Here is a 22,768-nt window from a genome sequence, read left to right as displayed (position 1 = left end):
ATTTACTGATTCCCAGCAGAGCCAGCATTTAGATTAAGAATAAGAACAGAATTTATTGGAAGTATTTTAAGGCTAATCTTGGAAAAGAAAAAAAGAGGCACAACTTTCCCCCCTAAACTTTAGAAGACATACTGAGGGTAAATTTATACCCTTGCAGGTTTTGAGCCCGCGCACCTGTGGGAAAAGGTGGGATATAAATGTACTAAATAAATAAATAATCTTAGACCCTATTCATGTGTAAATTACCATGCAGCTATACTAAACTCCAGAGCCTTTAATACAGTGGAGTAGAGGAGTGGTCCAGTGGTTAGAGCACTGGTCTTGCAATCCAGAGGTGGCCGGTTCAAATCCCACTGCTGCTTCTTGGGCAAGTCACTTAACCCTCCATTGCCTTAGGTACAAACTTAGATTGTGAGCCCTCCTGGGACAGAGAAATATCCAGAGTACCTGAATGTAACTCACCTTGAGCTACTACTGAAAAAGGTGTGAGAAAAATCTAAATAAATATATAGAATGTTGCTACTATTGAAGATTCTACATGGAATGTTGCCACTTTTTGAGATTCTGGAATGTTGCTACTATTTGAGATTCTAGATGGAATGTTGCTAGTGGAGGAGTGGCCTAGTAGAGTGGAGGAGTGGCCTAGTAGTTAGAGTACTGGTCTTGCAATCCCGAGGTGGCCAGTTCAAATCCTGCTGCTGCTCCTCGTGATCTTGGGCAAGTCACTTAACCCTCCATTGCCGCAGGTACAAACTTAGATTGTGAGCCCTCCTGGGACAGAGAAATATCCAGAGTACCTGAATGTAACTCACCTCGAGCTACTACTGAAAAAGGTGTGATCAAAATCCAAATAAATAAAGGGGCCCTTCAACTAAGGCATGTAGATGCCTACAACAAAAGAGGCACAACTTTTCCCCCTAAACTTTAGAAGACATACTGAGGGTAAATTTATACCCGTGTAGGTTTTGAGCCCGCGCACCTGTGGGAAAAGGTGGGATATAAATGTACTAAATAAATAAATAAATAAATAATCTTAGACCCTATTCAGGTGTAAATTTCCATGCAGCTATACTAAACTCCAGAGAGATGGTTGGGCGCAGATGAGACTTACCTTGAGTATTATTTGGAGAAGCTGACGAATATAGACACCCTACCTTGGGAGATAGGGTAGATTGCGCCATAGAGGACTGGACTTTTTGAATAACAGCAGACCTGGATTTACAATCTGCTCGCAACAGCGTTGATAGCGCATGCTTGATTATATGGAAGATAAAAGGGTAAATGTGGGGGGTGTTTTTTTGTGTGTGTGTTGGAGAGAGGAGGGAGGGAAGAAGATAATGCATTCAGTTAAACACTGTTTAAAAATTCTTGTGGAGGTAGGTGGAGGGGGAGAGGGGGAGGGGGGAGCACTCTCGCAGTGGCCTAAGATAGTAATGAAGGCATGACTGCGGTCAGCCTCACTGGAAGGCTGGTAGGGTATGGGGAGAAGGGAGGGAAGGGGGGGGGGTAAAGGAGTTGGGGATGTTCTATTTGTTATTTTGTTTGAAACTGTTAGAGGATGGGAGGTTTGAAGGGAATTCTCGACTCTGTGCAATTTTCACTCTGGGTGGGAAGAGGGTATGGTGTAAAGAACGATGCCGGATCCTTAAAGCTACTGCTTATATTGCAATAAGTATAGGGGAGACGGTAGGCTGGGACGCCCCTCCCTTCCAAAATTTAGATCTTGGACTAGTCTATTTACTATAATGAGGTGGGTGTGGGATGCCACTTAAGTTCATTTCGTGGAATGTGAATGGGGTAACCTCTCCTATTAAGCGGCAAAAATTATTACACGCGTTAACCTTGCGGTAATCGTCTACCCTTGTAGAATGACGATTACCGCCTGGTTTCTGCCAAGTGCCAGAAAATAAAAATTATTTCCCGGCGCTCGTAGTGGACGTACTTAAAAAAAATGAAGTTGCCGCAAGAGCCACGTGGTAGCCGGGCGGAAACTCCAAATTGATGCGCGTTGGGCGCTTGTAGGTGCCTACGGTCTTAGTAAAAGGTCCCCTGTATAATTTCTTAATGATAGAAGTTATCAGGTGGAGGTGAATCAGAAGATGTCCAGTTTAAGACATTTGCTAGTGACAGTGGAGCAGGAATCAATTTTGTCAACCTTTCTTTTTTTTTTTTTAATTAGGATTTATTTACCGCCTTTTTGAAGGAATTCACTCAAGGCGGTGTACAGTAAGAATACATCAAACATGAGCAATAGGCAATTACAGCAGTAAAAATATTGAAATAACAATACAAAGCATGACATGGTATACTATTTACAATGTCAACACACTACGTAATAGAACATTATAAGTGATAGCGAAGGGTAAAGCAAAGATGGAACATATAGATAGGTAAGAGTGTAGGAGGAGTTAGAAAATAAGGAGGGGCATAATTGAACGAAAACGTCTATCTCCATGGGCGGTTATCTCCGAGAACGGGTCCGTGAAGGGGCGGACCGAACCGTATTTTCGCAAAAACATAGACGTCCATGTTTTATTCGACAATTTGTGAGCTGGGCGTTTTTGTTTTTCAGCGATAATGGAAAATGAAAGCGCCCAGCTCAAAAACGAATAAATCCAAGGCATTTGTTCGTGGGAGGGGCCAGGAGTTGTAGTGCACTGGTCCCCCTCACATGCCAGGACACCAACCGGGCACCCTAGGGGGCACTTTTACAAAAACAAAAAAAAAGGTAAAAGAGCTCCCAGGTGCATAGCACCCTTCCCTTGTGTGTTGAGCCCCCCAAATCCCCCTCAAAACCCACTGCCCACAAGTCTACACCATTACTGTAGCCCTAAGGGGTGAAGGGGGGCACCTACATGTGGGTACCGTGGGTTTGGGGGGGTTGGACGACTAAGCATTAAGCAGCACAATTGTAACAGGTAGGGGGGGATGGGCCTGGTCCACCTGCCTGAAGTCCACTGCACCCCCTAACAACTGCTCCAGGGACCTGCATACTGCTGCCAGGGAGGTGGGTATGACATTTGAGGGTGAAAATAAAAAGTTGTGAAACATCATTTTTTGTGGTGGGAGGGGGTTAGTGACCACTGGGGGAGTCAGGGGAGGTCATCCCCGATTCCCTCTGGGGGTAATCTGGTCATTTAGGACACTTTTTGGGGCCTTATTCGTGGAAAAAACAGGGTCCAGGAAAAGTGCCCTAAATTCTAGCTACAAACGCATACTTTTTTTCCATTATCAGCGAAAGGCGTCCATCTCTCCTCGGCCGATAACCACGCCCCAGTTCCACCTTCGCCACGCCTCCAAGACGCCCCCGTCAACTTTGTACGCTTCCGCGATGGAGTGCAGTTGAAAACGTCCAAAATCGGCTTTCCATTATACCGATTTATTCGTTTTTGTGAGATAAACGTCTATCTCCCGATTTGGGTCGAAATCTAGGCGTTTTTCTCTTTCAATTATAAGGTGGAAGGTGTCTAATTTAAGGAAACGTGCATATGAGGTTAGAGAATTGGTTAAATTTTTTATCAGCTAGGGTAGGAGTGGAAAAACATGTCCTGCTGCAGTATGTGAAGCCCGAGTCATTCCTTGTGTGTGTGAGTGAGACTAACAAGTTAGTTACTTCTTCCATTAAAGTCCTGGTTGAAGAGCCAAGCTTTCACCTGCTTCCTGAAGTACAGATAGTCTTGTGTGTGTCCTACTGTTCAAGTACCTTACCTTTAGTGTATCTTAGGAAGTTTGGGATAAAAGAACATATATGTGGATGACATGTAGCTGGTTATCCATTTTTTTGCGGAGTAAAGAAGTGAAGGTTAAGGTAACCTTTTTTTTTATTTGCAAGAAATTTCCTTGTGGCTTAAGGCAGGTACTGTGTTGCAGCTGAATGGTTGTAAGATTGACGTATTGTAGATTCGGTGGCTAGAGGTAAGGTGAGAGAAACAATTTAGCTCTTATATGGGACAAATTCAGGGGTCCTTTTATTAAGGTGTGCCGAAAAATGGCCAGAGCTAGTGTAGGTGCGTGTTTTGGATGCATTTTTCAGCGCGCCTATAAAAAAGGCCTTTTTTTGCCGAAAATGAACGTGCGGCAATATAAAAATTGACGCGTATTCATTTTGGGTCTCACACCTTACCGCCACCCATTGACTTAGGGGTAAAATCTCACACGTTAACCGGGCGGTAATCATCAGCTCGCATACACTGCCGATGACCACCCGGTTAGTGCCATGTGCTGGCAAATAAAAAGTATTTTCCGACGCACGTAAAAAAAAATAGAATTACTGCCCGGGCCACGCTGTAGCCAGGCAATAGTTCCAAATTGGCGTGCATTAGATGTGCGCAGGTGCCTACTGGCTTAGTAAAATGACCCCTCAATGTGGTGTATTTTCCAACACTGAGTGTCCCTTTTACTAAGCCGCGTAAGCGCCTTCGCGCGCAAATACTGAGTTACTCCCTGGCTACCGTGTGGCCCTTGCGGTAATTTCATTTTTGACGCGCATCCAGAAAAATATTTTTTTTATCTTCTGATGTGCGTCAGCTATGTGTGCCAAGTAGCATTTGGTGCGCGCAGGTCATTACCACCCAGTTACTGCATGAAACTTTACCGCTAGGTCAATGGCTGGCGGTAAGGTCTCAGACTCAAAATGTATGCACGGCAATTTCATTTTGCCGCACGTCCATTTTCGGCAAAAATTTTAAAAAGACCTTTTTTTACAGGTGCGCTGAAAAATGATTCTGCACGCGCCCAAACCCCAAGCCTACACTACCGCAGGCCATTTTTCAGTGCACCTTAGTAAAAGGACCCTTGAGTTTGGGAGCTTGTACATTACACATCATAGACTTTAATATTTTGGAAATAATGGGTAGGCTTGCTATTGAAATAATGGCAGCATCGATGGCCTGGTTTGTAGCTGCTGTGATATCTCTGGAGGATCAACATGTTCCACTATCGCTCTTCAAGGATTTATTTATTTATTTACTATAAATGCAATTTTTCCCCAGACGCTCTTGTTTGTTGTGATTCCAAGCAGGCAAAACACAGATTTACTTGTCTGACACAGTCATAAATCACCAGCCATGTGTGCATCCATGTCTCTTGGATATGTCGCTATGATTTCAGGAAGCATGCAATTGAAATCCTCCGTCTTAAGGAAAAAAAAAACCCCTCCTGCTCCTGTTTTTTTAGTGAATTTCTGAAGATTTTTTTTCTCTTGGATTAAAGTAGAGTATGGTTGCCGTGTTAGTCTAGTTTAAATGTAATACATAAAAATAAAATAAAACAAAAGAGAGGAAAATAAAGCAATACCTTTTTTTATTGGGCTAACAATACATTTTCTGGTAAGCTTTCAAAGGAAGGTTCTGCCTTCGAAAGTTTGTCAAAAATGTATTTAGTCCAATAAAAAAAAGTATCACCTTATTTTCCTTTCTTTTCTAGCTGCCCAATCTCCCAGTCTCGTAAGGGCCTTCTGTAATTTTTCACAATCCTGTCGCGAGTTAATGACTTTGAATAACTTTGTGTCATCAGCAAATTTAATTACCTCGCTAGTTACTCCCATCTCTAAATCATTTATAAATATATTAAAAAGCAGTGGTCCTAGCACAGACCCCTGAGGAACCCCACTAACTACCTTTCTCCATTGTGAATACTGCCCATTTAACCCCACTCTCTGTTTCCTATCCTTCAACCAGTTTTTAATCCACAATAGGACTTTTCCTCCTATCTCATGACCCTCCAATTTCCTCTGTAGCCTTTCATGAGGTACCCTGTCAAACGCCTTTTGAAAACCCAGATATACAATATCAACCGGCTCCCCTTTGTCCACGTTTGTTTACTCCTTCAAAGAATTGAAGTAAATTGGTCAGGCAAGATTTCCCCACACAAAAGCCGTGCTGACTCGGTCTCAGTAATCCACGTCCTTGGATGTGCTCTGTAATTTTGTTTTTAATAATAGCCTCTACCATTTTCCCCTGCACCGACGTCAGACTCACCGGTCTATAATTTCCCGGATCTCCTCTGGAACCTTTTTTAAAAATGGGCGTTACATTGGCCACCCTCCAATCTTCCTGTACCACGCTCGATTTTAAGGATAAATTGCATATCACTAGCAATAGCTCCGCAAGCTCATTTTTCAGTTCTATCAGTGCTCTAGGATGAATACCATCCGGTCCAGGAGATTTGCTACTCTTCAGTTTGCTGAACTGCCCCATTACGTCCTCCAGGTTTTACCGTGAAGTCAGTAAGTTTCTCCGACTCATCCGCTTGAAATATCATTTCTGACACAGAGGAAAGGCTAAAGTGGTTAGGGCTCTTCAGCTTGGAGAAAAGACTGCTGAGGGGGAGATATGATAGAGGTCTATAAAATAATGAGTGTAATGGAACGGGTAGACGTGAATCACTTGTTTACTCTTTCAAAAAGTACTAGGACTAGGGGACATGCAATGAAGCTACAAAGTAGTATATTTAAAACAAATCGGAGAAACTTTTTCTTCACTCAACATGTAATTCAACTCTGGAATTAATTGCCAGAGAATGTAGTAAAAGCAGTTAGCTTAGTGGGGTTTAAAAAGGTTTGATTGGCTTCCTAAAGGAAATGTCCTTAGATCATTATTAAAATGGACTTGGGGAAAATCTGCTGCTTATTTGTAGAATAAGCAGCATAAAATGTATTGTACTTTTTTTGGGGTATTGCCAGGTATTTGTGACCTGGATTGGCTACTGTTGGAAACAGGATGCTGGGCTTGATGGACCTTCGGTCTGTCCCAGTATGGCAGTGCTTATGTATTTATGTGCTTATTTTCAAAAGGGCGACTATACAATTAAAATGCAGTTAAAAACAGAGCTGTCCAAAATATTGCACTAGTTATATCCTAATGCACTGATCCAGGTTCATTCAGTTATTAGCAAGATGGTAAAAATGTTTTATTTAGTGATGGAATTAGTAAGCAGTCAAATAGCTACATCTGTTACGTTACAGATGCCATAATAAAAGGTGCTGAGTGAACTGAACTGGTACTTTTTTTTTTTTAACTAGCTCCGTTGGATTTATGCCAGATTTTGAGAGCAGTTATGTAAGTTGGAAGAGACTAGAATGATATTTATATAACTGTAGAGTCCCTGAGAGAAGCAGTAAATCTTAAATTGCAATGAGCGTCTTCTCATTAAGCTTATTTTATTTTTGGAATATTCTCTATTTACACCAGGTGGCCTTCTCTTGTATTTTGGGTTGAGCAGGGCCGCCGAGAGAGGGGGGGGGGCAGAGGGGGACAAGATTCCCCGGGCCTGGGCCTCCGGGGGGCCCGGCGTCACCGCCGCAGTTCGGCCCGCCCGTCCTCCGTCGCTCCCTGGCATTGAACTTAAGCGCCTCACCTTCCAAAGCGCAGCAAGCAGTGGCAGACCACTCCTTCCTTCCGTGTCCCGCCTTCACCTGACGTAACTTCCGCGAGGGCGGGACGCAGAAGGAAGGAGTGGTCTGCCGCTGCTTGTTGCTGCGCTTTCGAAGGTGAGGCGCTTAAGGTCAGTGCAGAGGGCCCTGGGGTGGAGAGAGGGCCTGGTGGAGGGGGGAGCATGGCGACCTCGGGTGGGGGCCCGGGGGCGGCCTTGTCCCGGGCCCGGCCCAGTCTCTCGGCGGCCCTGGTGTTGAGTGGATGAGGGAGGGTGAGGGGAACTGGTTGGATGGTGTATTGAAAATACTTTTTCACGCTTTAATTTTGAAATATAATCCGCCAGTTTCGGTCCATAATCCCCCAAGAGTGGCATACAATTACCATCAAAGCAGGACATACAAAATTGTGTAGTAAAGTAAACAGGGAGCCAGTGCATTAGGCAACACTAGGCAGTTACCTAGGGCAGCAGCTTCGCGGGCGGGGTGGCAATGGACAAGGATTATCCTCAACTAGTCTCCTCTCATTCTGTGACCTGTAGTGCAGCTTAATAATCACAACACGTAGCTGAGATGCATGCCCTACCTTCATCAGCTCTGCGTTCAGAAGGATTTGGCCATGGTCACAGAAAGGACGAAACTCTTTTGGAAACAGTGCTCCTGGTGTGACCCCGGGATTGTAATTTCTACGGAGCCTGTGGTTAGTTTATTCTGCACCCGGCTGAAAGTTACTGTCAAGCATACTGCAGATGCCGAAGCTGGGGCTCCATGCTGTCAGGCTGGGCAAATCATTTTCTGTACTTACAGCGGGTCCCGAGTTGGTTTCCTTAGAGCAGACACGTGCAGCGGAGAACACTGTGACTTCTGTTCATTTCTCCTTCAATTAGAGGAGGCAGATGAACGGATACAATAAGAGTACTTCTGCAGAATCAGCCTTCAAGAAATGCTTAGCCGAGCCCCTTGTAGGTAGGAAACTTGTTGTTCTGCTTGGTGGTGGTTGAACTTTTTCATGGCTCTACCCTGTTTCCCCTGAAAATAAGACCTAGTAGCGGTTTTGCTGAATTGCTAAATATAAGGCCTCCCCCCGAAAATAAGACCTAGCAAAGTTTTTGTTTGGCCCCGATGGGACATGGACACAGAAACCTTAATTTTTTTCGCTGCAACCCAAAGACAAAATAATCCTACCTAATAAAAAGCACATCCAACGTTCTGAAGCCGCCAGCGTTGCAGTGAAGCCTGAAGCCCTGAAGTGTTCGTCGGCTTTGTAATAGCTCCGCCCTCCACTCGCTAGCCCTGCCCTTGGAGCACAGCTGATCACAACAAAGTTGCTCACGCTGATCCGCCCTCCCGCCCCTCGCTGTCAAAGCCCTGCCCTCGGAGCCCTGCCGTCCTCTGAGGCCTCCACTCGCTAGCCCTGCCCTCGGGCTCGCGCTGTTCCGTCCTCCCGCTGTTCCGTCCTCCCGCCCTGTCACTCACTCAGTTCCTCGCGCTGCTCAAAAAAAAAACGTCACGGGGGACAAGGGGTCAGTAACGCGGGGGGGGGGGGGTTGAAATCGAAGGGACGGGGGAATCTGCACCTCCGTGGGAGGGGCGTGGGCGGAGCTTCAAAACAAGCAGGACTGGTTGGAGATGGTGTTGAATGGTAATGGTAGTAACAAGAAATTCTTGATAGGATTCACAGTTTGTCTGGTTATGCTGGTTTGTGATGACGACTACTGTACAGTATATAATGTTCATTTTTTTTGTTCAACAATAAATGTGAATTCTTCTTCATGAAAAAATGACATCCCCTGAAAATAAGACCTAGCGCATCTTTGGGAGCAAAAATTAATATAAGACACTGTCTTATTTTCGGGGAAACAGGGTAGTATTATTTCGGCCTGGTATTTCCTTCTTTCTCCTCTTTCTTCCTGCTCAGTAAGAGTTACTGTTGAGTTTATGGTGTCAGTGGTTTCGTTCACAGTTATCTGTGAATTTTCCCCATGTTTCAGTATACACCCCCTTCATAATTTTAGCAATGGTCCTGAGGCGGGAGCCTTGAATGAGGGGTACCTTTAAGAATGCATATATGCTCTAAATCCATCTACCAGGTTACCACCCTTAGCAATGGTCACAATTCTTTATATCCCAGGGGCTGTGAACACTCCCTCCAAGGTAGTCCTCAACTTGGAGATCACATCAGGGACCTTATGCATAGTAGGTAGCACTGCTTCTTAGCTATAGGGCCAGCCAGCCTCTAAATAGGCAGACTTATACGGTCTGTGCCAGAGCCGGTGGTGGGAGACAGGGATAGTGCTGGGCAGACTTATACGGTCAGTGCCAGAGCCGGTGGTTGGGAGGCGGGGCTGGTGGTTGGGAGGCGGGGATAGTGCTGGGCAGACTTATACGGTCAGTACCAGAGCCAGTGGTGGGAGACGGGGATAGTGCTGGGCAGACTTATACGGTGTGTGCCAGAGCCGGTGGTGGGAGACGGGGATAGTGCTGGGCAGACTTATACGGTCTGTGCCCTGAAGAGCACAGGTACAAATCAAAGTAGGGTATACACAAAAAGTAGCACACATGAGTTGTCTTGTTGGGCAGACTGGATGGACCGTGCAGGTCTTTTTCTGCCGTCATCTACTATGTTTTTATGTAAATAAGAGTGTTTGGCAAAGCCAGGACTGTATTGTAAAAAAAAAGAGTGACAGAATGACCTTTCCGTTCTTGATATGTCCAGTTACCTTTGCAGTCAAGTGTTGCTTGTTCAGACAGGGCGATCTAACACATTTTAATAAACAAAAACAGCTGATCCTCAGGGTGTTTATTCTCTCTCTTATTTTTGTTTTTTGTTGTATCTCTCGTCCTAACAGGAAGAAATCTATATGTATGGAGGAAAAGTCGAGATCAGCAGTGGGAATGTCACAGATGAACTCTGGGTGTTCAATCTCTCTAATCAGTCCTGGAGCCTGAAGGTGCCCCTGGTCCTGATGCATGGGCAGCACTATGCGGTGGAAGGCCACTCCGCACACATTGTAGAACTGGACAACAAAGAAGTTGCCATGATCATCATCTTTGGTTACTCTTCGGTGTATGGTTACATCAGCAGTGTACAGGAATACTATATCAGTAAGTTACCATCTCATGGCCAGTTGCTTTTTCAGTATTGGTGTTTTGGGTGAAATACGGACTTATGTATTTTATTTATTTATAAAACTTTATATACTCTGTTCTTGGCAGACAAATTGCCATTCAAGATGGCGTATAATAGAATGAAGTCTCGTACTAGTACTTGTTAAGAGAACTACCTTGTGGGGGTAGGAGAGAGGGCCATCAGAACACAGGCTCTCCTGCTTGGACCCCAGGAGGTATAGAGGAGAGCATGGGATCTTTAGCTCTAGTTGAAGTTTATGACAGTGTGTTAAACATACCACTTGGGGACTGCAAGCCCATTGCTGAATATACAGAACACGATTTTCGTAGCAGTGGATGGAGTGTGGTCTCTAATATGTTTCTGATATGATGTTATTACTTCAATGATTGTTCCTCTTTTATCATTACGGTGTAGTTGGGGGGGGGGAGGGTTTGGGGGGGAGTTAGGAGATTAGCAGAATCAGTGTATAGTCAGTCACCCTGTGTATTAAAGGCCTGGGAGAAGAACCAGGCTTTCACCTGCTTCCTGAAGTAGAGGTAGTCTCGAGTTATAAGTAGATCCTCTGGGAGTAAATTCCAGAGCGTGGGGGGCTACTCCTGAGAAGGCTCGCTGGCAGGTATCACATCGTAAACTTTCTTTTTTACTAGCGCATACGCTCATGTTCGCCATTAGACAGCATCAGCGTATTTTTGTTTTATGAATATCTTGGAAGCTTACTTGTAAACGTCAGACTCAGGACCCTTGAGGAAGGCCTGTTGGCCGAAACACGGACCGTGTAGGGTCCCATTAAACTTTTCTGGCGATTTTACTCCCTTGCTGTCTGGTTCGTTTTTGGTTTTTCTTCCGCCTTTTTTTGTGGTTTGTTCTGTTTTTACGGGAGATTTGGACTTCCTTTTTTGTGTTTGATAGTGTGTTAAACATACCACTTGGGGACTGCAAGCCCATTGCTGAATATACAGAACACGATTTTCGTAGCAGTGGATGGAGTGTGGTCTCTAATATGTTTCTGATATGATGTTATTACTTCAATGGTTGTTCCTCTTTTATCATTACGGTGTAGTTGGGGGGGGGAGGGTTTGGGGGGGAGTTAGGAGATTTATCAAACAATGTTAAAACTTGATGACGGATAATGCTGTATCGTTTATACTGTGTCAGCTGTTCGGGGCTTGAAGTGTCTCACAAGTCTTGTATATTCTGGTTGTCATCAATAAAAATGTTGAATCATAATAGAATGAAGTAATAGAAGTACGTAAATAAAACACATAAAATCAAAATTTAGAATCTGAGAAATAGTTTTCACTGCCTTCCTAAAGGCCAATACGATGGTATTTTCCTAATCCTAGATGATAGCCTGTTCCATTCTTCAACAGCCTGTTGTTGGTAAGCTTTCATGAACCATTTTTTCCTATTAAAAAAACTGACCTAGTTTGAATTACCCAATGGTTCCGATCCATACATTGTAATATATGGATTTGGGACATAATGTTGATCGAAAGAGCAAAAAACCATAATAAATTGCTCATGTCTAAGATGTTCCATCTAGATCTGTTAGTGTAGTCTACTGGGAACAGCAGCAAACTGAGAATCAGGGAGGTCAGGGTTCAAATCCAGCTTGTCCCACTGATGCTTCTTGTGACCTTGGGCAAGTCATATCGTCCTTTATTGTCTCATATACAGACTTAGACTAGATTTACCAAAGTGTGCTAGTTTTTATTATGTTTTTCACCATCAAATGAACCCATAAAGTGGGAGCCGTGATAAATAACATACCTTAATTCATGTTAGAATGTGGTAACACGGTAGTTCTTTTGGTAAATCTAGCTCCTAGATTGAAAGCCCAAAGCAAATGGTGAGTAATCACATTATAATGAATAAACTTTGGTGGGGGGGGCGGGGGGAACTGCGTATTGTACCTGACTGTGAGTTTCATTCAGCTCAGATTTGGTAAAGCGAGTATTTAGCTTAAAAAGCAAAACAAAATCCAAACCCACAACTTATACATGGGCCACTGTCCATAAGTATGTTTGCATTCCTGGTTTGGTCCTTTATTAAAGAACGAAGGGACCAATATAACGCTTCTGTATCACTCTGTGGTGCAACCTCACCTTGAATATTGCGTGTAATTCTGGTCACAGTATCTCAAAAAGGATATAGCGGAATTAGAAAAAATTCAAAGAATGGTAACCAAAATGATAAATGGGATGGAACTCCTCTCATATGAGGTTATCAGTAGAAATCAAACAAAATAAGATGATACCTTTTTTATTGGACATAACTTAATACATTTCTTGATTAGCTTTCGAAGGTTGCCCTTCTTCGTCAGATCGGAATTCCGATCTGACGAAGAAGGGCAACCTTCGAAAGCTAATCAAGAAATGTATTAAGTTATGTCCAATAAAAAAGGTATCATCTTATTTTATTTTCCATGTTTTATTTTGTTTGATTTCTATTGATAACCTTAAGAGTGGACTAACACGGCTACCACACTCCTCTCATATGAGGAAAGGCTAAAGAGATTTGGGCTCTTCAGCTTGGAAAAGAGACGGCTGAAGGGAGACATGATTGAGGTCTACAAAGTCCTGAGTGGTATGGAACGGGTAAAAGTGAATCAATAATTTACTCTTTCAAAAAGTACAAAGACTAGGGGACACTTAAAGAAGTTACATATTTTTTCGCTCAACAAATAGAAACGCTGAAACTAGTTACCAGAGGAGGTGGTTACAGCAATTAGCATATTTGGGTTTAAAATAGGTTTGGACAAGTTCCTGGAGGAAAACTCCATAGTCTGCTATTGAGATAGACATGGGGGAAGCCACTGCTGTCTATGGAATTGGTAGCATGGAATCTTGCTACTCTGGGATTCTGGCAGGCACTTGTGACCCAGATTGGCCACTGTTAGAAGCAGGATACTGGGCTAGATAGACCACTGGTCTGACCCAGTATGGTATTCTTATGCTTACTAAAGACTATGCTTAGATTGTGTTTCCCGACGGCGTATATCATGTGCTATAGTCCAGTGATAGTCAGCCTTTCAAACCTTACATACAGTAAGTGGAAGATATCTAGAATTGTCAGGTTAGGGGATGTCCGCACTATTGAGACTTAATTTTCTGTTGGGTGATTTACCACTTGGATGCCAATAAAAATTACAGTGAAAGCACCTAATAGGTTGGCCAACATTATTGTTCTAAAGATTCAACCATTGTTAAGGGCGATCTAAAGACTCTTGAAATGATTGAGAAGAAAAGTGAATATCTGTGCTCAAAAACTAAAATTTCCATCCTGCCATATAGGTAAAAAGCAAATGATTTTGAGAGAGGGGGGGGGGGGGGGGGGGGAGAGAATGCTGCTACTAGGATGTGTAAAACTCAAGGCATGTTCTTTGTATGGTTAAGCAAGAGATAAGAAACTTATCTAAGTTACAGTGTGTGTAGCAAGCTAGATCAGGTGCAGAATCAGTGTATAGTCAGTCACCCTGTGTATTAAAGGCCTGGGAGAAGAGCCAGGCTTTCACCTGCTTCCTGAAGTAGAGGTAGTCTCGAGTTATAAGTAGATTATCTGGGAGTAAATTCCAGAGCGTGGGGGGCTACTCCTGAGAAGGCTCGCTGGCAGGTATCACATCGTAAACTTTCTTTTGACGAGGGTATAGGTACATAAGTAATGCCACACTGGGAAAAGACCAAGGGTCCATCGACCAAGGGTCCATCGAGCCCAGCATCCTGTCCACGACAGCGGCCAATCCATGCCAAGGGCACCTGGCGAGCTTCCCAAACGTACAAACATTCTATACATGTTATTCCTGGAATTGTGGATTTTTCCCAAGTCCATTTAGTAGCGGTTTATGGACTTGTCCTTTAAGAAACCGTCTAACCCCTTTTTAAACTCTGCTAAGCTAACCGCCTTCACCACGTTCTCTGGCAACGAATTCCAGAGTTTAATTATGCGTTGGGTGAAGAAACTTTTTCTACTACTTGTTTTAAATTGACTACACTGTAGTTTCATCGCATGCCCCCTAGTCCTAGTATTTTTGGAAAGCGTGAACAGACGCTTCACATCCACCTGTTCCACTCCACTCCAGTTCACTCATTATTGAAGAGGACCTTAGAGGTCTTAAAGGTGTGTAAAGGGCTAACTTATTAAGTACTCTGGCCCATTTTGTTTGAGGACCTTGAAAATCAAACAGAGTTCTAAATTTAGACCTGTAAGGTCCTGGTAGCCAGTGTAGCTTTTGCAGGAAGGGTGTGATGTGGTCACCACTTGCAGCCTTCTATCAGTCATGCTGCAGCATTCTGAATTAGTTGGAGCTGATACAAACTCTTTTTGGTCTGGCCACTGTACAGGGCATTACAGTAGTCTAGTCATGATGTTATAATGGCGTGGACCACTGTGGTCAGACTCGTCTTTTCAACATATGGAGTGAAGTTTCGTAGCTTCCGTAGGTGATAGAGACAGTTTTTTGAAGGTTGTTTGAAGTTGTGGGATCAGAGTGATTGATGAGTCTAGCAGTATCCCAAGATTCCTGACCTGTGATTTTAGGGGGAGTTCATAATTCCCAAAAAGTAGTTTGAAGTCTGGTATTTGTCCACTTGTGTTTGGCACCGAAAGAATCTCTGTTTTATTTGGGTTCAGGCAAAGTTTGTTGTTGTTTTTCCCGTTCAGCCACACATACCTGGATAATTGCATTACTAAGTATCTGTCTAATTCTGTGCACTCAAACTGGGTGGGTAGATTTTGGACTGTCTGTGCTCTGATAGGCTGAAAGCAATAGCCTGCCCTAGGAGCTTTACCAATACATTAACTTCTGTCTAGATTAACTTGTACAGATGGTGATTTAACCATAGAAATTTAGCTGGTTAGAGCGACAGTGGCGTTAATATTGAGCCGTAGCATATCCTGCTGAAGGCAACTTAATATATTCTCTAGTTACCTTCAACCAGATATGTAAACACTGATCCAGTTAAGTCATCACCGGTGTTCTGTTGCTGGCGAGAACTCTTGCAGCGAGTGAACTGCAACAAAAGTATGTCTGTACTTGCCATTCGCTTTTTTCAATAATCAAGAACCTGTTGACCCCTGATGAAGGAAGGCATTGTGCCAAAACTTGACCGAATCAGTTCAGTAACCTACATTCAGTGCCATCCCAGATAACTGACCAGGCGAAGTTAAGACTGAGGTTTGTGGTCCATCATGGCCAGTTAATTATCCCCAGCTTCCAACCTGGACAGCCCTGGTACTAACTGGATAGTGCTGCAGTGGTCTGCCCAGATATTGAGTGGCACTATCTTGGTTTGGATTGCTAATGTGCATTACCACAAGTTAACGTGGTTAACATACATCATTAGTTGGAAGGTCCTATTGTATTAAATGAGATTTGTGGTAATTGCACTCAAAAATGGGCCCTGGAAAAGATTGATACTAAGCGTGATTCTACAAGGGTTATTCTCGTAGGCTACTGTTAAACATTGGGTTATTCCATATCATCAAGCTGATCAATCCATAGACTGGTGGGTTGTGTCCATCTACCAGCAGGTGGAGATAGAGAGCAAACTTTTGCCTCCCTATATGTGGTCATGTGCTGCCGGAAACTCCTCAGTATGTTCTCTATCTCAGCAGGTGGTGGTCACACACAGCAGCAGCAGCTCTGGCTAGGCCTCCAAGCCTAATTTTTAGGTTTTGTTGAGTGCCTGGGGTTGAGGGCTCTTTTGAGCAAGTGCAAACCTGGTGGTGCCAGGTCCCTCCTTTTCTCCCCCCTCCTGCTGGCTCCGTTAAAAAAAAAAAAAAAAAAAAAAAAAATTTAAACGTCTTTAAAGGCGTTTATTTCGACGTTTATTTAAGCGTCTATTGCAGCTACTCACTGGGACACCAGGTCGTTACAACTCGGAGCGGACAGCAGGTAATTTTACCTTTTTATAGCGGGCGGGGTTCCCCGATTCTTCTCCTCGTGGCACATGGCGTCGGAGGGCGAGGGCGCAAAGGGTCGCTCCCCGGGTCGCTTGAGCGCTTCTAGAGGGGATGCGGGGGTCTTAAAGCCTGATTCGCCCTTGTTGGGTGGCAGTTTCGTGACCGATGAATGTCCCGGTCCTTCCTCCGGCGTGGCGGTTTTTCCCGCCATAAACGCCCATCCCCCGCTCCTCGCCTCCGCCATTTTGGCCGGCCACGCGGCTCGGACGGCTTCTTCTTGGGCCGCCCTTGAGGTTGGAGACATTAATGCCATGAACGCCCTTAATTTGGGCGACGGCACAGAAGCGGCTAAAGTTAAGAGCCGTTCTTCCCGCGCGGCTCCTTCGCGGAGTTTCGCGCCGGACGCCATTTTGGATGCGCAGCAGGCCTCTCCCCCGCTGTTTGCGAGCGCCGGTTGAGAGTGCGCCTAGGGCTGTTGCCCAGGCTGCGGAAGTGCACAGTCTGGGGGGTTTCTCCCCCGAGTTTGTTTTGCTGCTGCATCAGGCCTTCCTCATGCACACGCTGCCCCCGCTCCCTCGTCTGGTAAAGAGGTTGAGGTTCCCAGAGGTAAACGCCCTCGGGTTGATTCCCAGGCCTTGGAGGAATTTGTCTCCTCCGATGTAGATGAGGGCAGCGTGTCTGAGGTCTCCCAACGGTCCTTTGCGGATTCCTTGGAGGAGACGGATCCCCGCTCGGATGGAGCGGATGACCCCTCTGCAGCGCGGCTTTTTCGCCCAGAGGATTTGCCCAACCTGTTGTTACAGGCCATGGACACTTTGAAGATTTCCTCTCCGGAGGACGTCTCTCCCTCAGCCCCTGTTGGCTCTGCCATTATGCTGGGGACGAAGCGCCCGCCTAGAACCTTCCACGTGCATGATGCCATGCACACCTTAATTTCGGCTCAATGGGATGTCCCAGAAGCGAGCCTTAAAGTGGCTAGGGCTATGTCCCGCCTCTATCCTTTGGCTGTGAGTGAACGTGAGGCCTATCTGTGGCCTACCGTGGATTCTTTAATCACTGCGGTGACTAAGAAAACGGCATTGCCGGTGGAAGGTGGCACGGCCCTAAAGGACGCCCAAGACAGGAGATTGGAGGCGGCCTTAAGGTCGTCCTTTGAGGCGGCTGCTTTAAGTTTGCAGGCCTCAGTTTGCGGCTCCTATGTGGCCAGGGCGTGCCTGACTATGGTGCAGCGGGCTTCCCCCTCGGATCATTCCTTGAGGGATGATTGGCCAGCCCTGGAATCGGGCTTAGCCTATGTGGCAGACTTGCTGTATGATGTCTTGAGAGCCTCAGCTAAAGGCATGGCTCAGACAGTCTCTGCGCGGCGGTGGCTTTGGCTGAAACATTGGTCTGCTGACCACGCCTCTAAATCCCGCCTGGCTAGGTTGCCTTTTAAAGGCAAGCTGCTCTTTGGGGTCGAGCTGGACAAAATCGTGACCGATCTCGGCACATCTAAGGGCAAGAAGTTACCAGAGGTCAGGGCTCGGGCTAGTGCTCGTCCCGGTACCTCCAGAGGACGGTTTCAGGAAGCCCGTCGGTACCGCCCCGGGCAGGTCGGGTTCTTCTGCCCCCTCTTCCTTTAAGAGGCATTTCTCCCCCAAGCAGCGTTCCTTTCGCAGAGGACCGCCGTCCCGGAGGTGCTCCCTCCGGTCCTCCCCCAGGGTCTCGTACCCAATGACGGGGTCTTGGTCCACGCCCCAGTGCAGATTGGAGGACGGCTGTCCTCGTTTCTGGGCGAGTGGACCACAATAACTTCAGACGCTTGGGTGCTGGAAGTCATCAGAGACGGCTACAAGCTAGAGTTCTGCCGACCCTTAAGAGACGGGTTTGTACTCTCTCCCTGCAAGTCTCCGGTCAAAGCTGTGGCAGTGCAGCAGACTTTGGACAATCTGATCCGCCTGGGTGCGGTCGTTCCGGTGCCAGAAAGTCAGCTTGGCAAGGGGCGTTACTCCATTTACTTTGTGGTACCAAAGAAAGGAGGTTCTGTCCGGCCTATCCTCGACCTCAAAGGGGTCAATCGGGCCTTGAAAGTGCGGCACTTTCGCATGGAGACTCTCCGCTCTGTTATAGCGGCAGTGAAGGCAGGGGAGTACCTGGCTTCCTTGGACATCAAGGAAGCGTACCTGCATATTCCCATCTGGCCTCCTCATCAACGCTTTCTGCGTTTTGCAGTCCTGGGCCGACACTTCCAGTTCAGAGCCCTCCCGTTCGGGTTGGCTACTGCTCCGCGGACCTTTTCCAAAGTAATGGTGGTCATAGCGGCCTTCCTGCGAAAGGAAGGAGTACAAGTCCATCCTTATCTGGACGACTGGTTGATCCGAGCCCCCTCTTATGCAGAGTGCGGCAAAGCTGTGGACCGGGTAGTTGCTCTTTTGAGCTCCCTGGGATGGATCATCAACTGGGAGAAGAGCCAGCTGCGCCCGACTCAGTCCCTGGAGTATCTGGGAGTTCGATTCGACACCAAGTGGGCAGAGTGTTCCTGCCAGACAATCGGATTGTCAAACTTCAGGCTCAGGTGGACCAGTTCCTGGTAGCCTCTCCTCTTCGGGCTTGGGACTATGTGCAGCTGTTGGGCTCTATGACGGCCACGATGGAAGTAGTGCCCTGGGCCAGGGCTCATATGAGACCACTACAACACTCTCTGCTGCAGCGCTGGACTCCGATGTCGGAGGATTATGCGGTGCGTCTTCCCTTGGATCCAGCAGTGCGCAAGGCGCTGAGCTGGTGGATGCAGGCAGACAAGTTGTCTGCAGGAATGCCTCTGGTGACCCCAGAGTGGATTGTCGTCACGACGGACGCCTCATTGTCGGGCTGGGGAGCCCACTGCTTGGGAAGGACAGCGCAGGGGCTCTGGTCTCCTGCAGAGGCGAAGTGGTCTATCAACCTCCTGGAACTCAGAGCCATTCGGTTGGCGCTTTTGGAGTTCATCCCGGTACTGGTGCTGAAGCCTGTACGGGTACTGTCGGACAATGCCACGGCTGTGGCCTATGTCAACCGCCAGGGAGGTACCAAGAGCGCCCCTCTAGCCAAGGAGGCTATGAGTCTATGCCAGTGGGCGGAAGCGAACCTGGAACAGCTGTCAGCGGCCCACATTGCCGGAGTCATGAATGTCAAGGCGGACTTTCTCAGTCGCCATACCTTGGAGCCCGGAGAGTGGCAGCTATCTGCTCAGGCGTTCTTGGACATCACGAAGCGCTGGGGCCAGCCGAGCCTAGATCTGATGGCGTCATCGGCCAATTGCCAAGTGCCGCGCTTCTTCAGCAGAGGACGGGACCCTCGATCCCTGGGAGTAGATGCTCTTCTCCAACAATGGCCGACACAAGAGCTTCTCTATGTGTTCCCACCCTGGCCCATGTTGGGCAGGGTCCTAGACCGGGTGGCAAGACATCCCGGCAGGATAATCCTGGTGGGTCCGGATTGGCCCAGACGTCCCTGGTATGCGGACTTGATCAGGCTCTCAATCGACGATCCTCTGCGGCTGCCAGTGGAGCAGGGCCTGTTACATCAGGGTCCCGTGGTGATGGAGGATCCCTCCCCCTTTGGTCTTACGGCCTGGCTATTGAGCGGCAGCGTCTGAGGAAGAAGGGCTTCTCAGACAAGGTCATCGCCACTATGCTGAGAGCGAGGAAACGCTCTACTTCTACTGCTTACGCCAGGGTTTGGCGTATCTTTGCAGCGTGGTGTGAAGCAGGCTCACTTTCTCCCTTCACTGCTCCAATTTCTTCAGTGTTGGCGTTCCTGCAAGAAGGTCTGGACAAAGGCCTGTCGCTCAGTTCCCTTAAGGTCCAGGTAGCGGCTCTGGCTTGCTTCAGGGGCCGCCTGAAGGGTGCTTCCCTGGCTTCCCAGCCAGATGTGGTGCGCTTTCTCAAGGGAGTTAATCACCTGCGCCCTCCTCTGCACTCAGTGGTGCCTGCGTGGAATCTCAACCTGGTGCTAAGAGCATTGCAGAAGCCGCCGTTTGAACCCTTGTCGAGGGCATCTCTGAAAGACCTGACGTTGAAAGCAGTCTTTTTGGTGGCTATCACTTCAGCCAGAAGAGTTTCCGAGCTCCAGGCGCTCTCATGTCGAGAGCCTTCTCTGCAGTTCACTGAGGCAGGAGTGACTATTCGCACAGTGCCTTCCTTTCTGCCCAAGATTGTTTCTCGCTTCCATGTGAATCAGCAGCTCTGTCTCCCTTCCTTTCGTAGGGAGGACTACCCAGAGGAGTACTCTGCTCTTAAATATCTGGATGTGAGACGAGTCATCATCAGATACTTGGAAGTGACCAATGATTTCCGGAAATCGGATCATCTGTTTGTCCTGTTTGCAGGTCCTCGTAGGGGTCTGCAGGCTGCTAAGCCTACAGTGGCAAGATGGGTCAAGGAAGCCATTGCAGCGGCTTATGTGGCCGCAGGGAAGGTGCCGCCTATCCAGCTGAAGGCTCACTCCACAAGAGCTCAGGCGGCCTCGATGGCAGAGGCCGGTTCCGTCTCCTTGGAAGAGATATGCAAGGCGGCAACTTGGGCTTCGGCCCATACATTCTCCAAGCATTACCGCTTGACTGTGGCTGCTCGGGCGGAGGCCCGGTTTGGAGCTTCAGTGTTGCGGTCAGGGATTTCTATGTCCCGCCCTGGGTGAGTACTGCTTCGGTACATCCCACCAGTCTATGGATTGATCAGCTTGATGATATGGAAGGTAAAATTATGTATAATCATACCTGATAATTTTCTTTCCATTAATCATAGCTGATCAATCCATAGCCCCTCCCAGATATCTGTATTGTTTTATTCTGGTTGCATTTCAGGTTCAAGTTTACTCTTCAGTTACTTCAGAAAGACTTCGTGTTCAAGTTTTTTCACTTGGATTCTTCAAGAGTTAAGACGAGTTTGTGTTACAGTGAGCTGCTGCATTCCTCTCCCCTCCGTTTTACGGGGCTGGATTGAGACTTATAATTCTGCCGGCACTCCCTCCCGCTTCGTGCGGCTGTAGGGCAGTTTTGTACCCCTCCCGCTTCGGCGGTGTTCGGGTCAGTCAGCTCCTCCCGCGGTTGCGGTTGCAGGATAAGCCAGATCCCCCCGCATCGGCGGGGTGGTGTCCCTCCCCCGCTCCGCGGGGATGAGCTGGACGGATTCCCCTCCCCCACTTGTGTGGGGATGAGCTGGGTTAATTCCCCTCCCCCGTTTCGGCGGTGGTGAGCTGGGCAGAGTGTCCCTTCGTGGGTGTAATTCTCTAAGTGCTGAGTCCTGCGGATGGAGCTTTGATATCGACATACTGAGGAGTTTCCGGCAGCACATGACCACATATAGGGAGGCAAAAGTTTGCTCTCTATCTCCACCTGCTGGTAGATGGACACAACCCACCAGTCTATGGATTGATCAGCTATGATTAATGGAAAGAAAATTATCAGGTATGATTATACATAATTTTACCTTTTACCACAGTTAAGGTTATTTTAGCAGAGGGCCCTGTTTATGCAATGAGAACCTGTGGTAAAATAACCAGACTTAACAGTTGCCCACATCGATAACTACTCCCCAGAATCTGTTGCCAGAGAATGGTCAAGGCAATTAATAGTGGGGTTCAAAAGTCCATAAGAAATTATGTTGACTTGGGTTCTATAAAAAAAAAATTGATCTAATTTTGGATCTTGCTGGGTATTTTTGGCCTTAACTGGCTACTATTGATGCTGGCTTGATTGACCTTGGTCTGAAAGCATAGCTTGTGTTCTTATATTCTTATGATTTTGCACGTGTCCACTTTAAATTTCAACAGTCATTTTGATGCACAGTTGGTCTCACCATGACTTGTTTTATGTTCTTATTGAATGGATCCTCAGAAGCTTAGCAGAGATTGGGAGGCGGGGCTGGTGTTTGGGTGGTGGGGCTAGTTCTGGGCAAGACTTCTACGGTTTGTGTCCTGAAAATGGGACTAGTTCTGGGCAAGACTTCTACGGTCTGTGTCCTGAAAATGGCAGATACAAATCAAGGTAAGGTATACACAAGAAGTAGCACATATGAGTTTATCTTGTTGGGCAGACTGGATGGACCATGCAGGTCTTTTTCTGCCGTCATCTACTATGTTACTATGTTACTATTCACCTTTTATATAATCGCTCTTAGTGTCGATTCCCACACCCAAACTTTATGGCCAGATTTACGTCATTGAAATCGGGTGTAAACGCTGGTGCAGCCCATGACTATGCTGGCAACTTTTCGGAACACGCCAGACTCCCTTTTGAAATACACGCTATGGGGATTAGATGGCTCTGCCTTATAGAATAGTGTGCAGCCAGATATGCGTGCAAATTCTAATCGGTGCCAATTAATTTCAATAATCAGTTGTTAGCATCC

General features: G+C 46.7%; 1 protein-coding gene across 1 annotated transcript in view; it reads left to right on the top strand.

Annotated features, from left to right (window-relative positions):
- The window catches only part of ATRNL1 (attractin like 1), a 1,590,902-nt gene that overhangs the window by 314,601 nt on the left and 1,253,533 nt on the right, over positions 1-22,768 (top strand). Inside the window, 1 exon segment of the mRNA XM_030202658.1 lies at positions 10,219-10,474. Within this exon segment, the coding sequence (XP_030058518.1) occupies positions 10,219-10,474 (256 nt within the window).

This window comes from Microcaecilia unicolor, chromosome 5, assembly GCF_901765095.1.
Source record: "Microcaecilia unicolor chromosome 5, aMicUni1.1, whole genome shotgun sequence".
NCBI lineage: Eukaryota > Metazoa > Chordata > Amphibia > Gymnophiona > Siphonopidae > Microcaecilia > Microcaecilia unicolor.
Note: the sequence above shows the minus strand (reverse complement) of the source record. Positions and strands in the feature narration are given on the sequence as shown.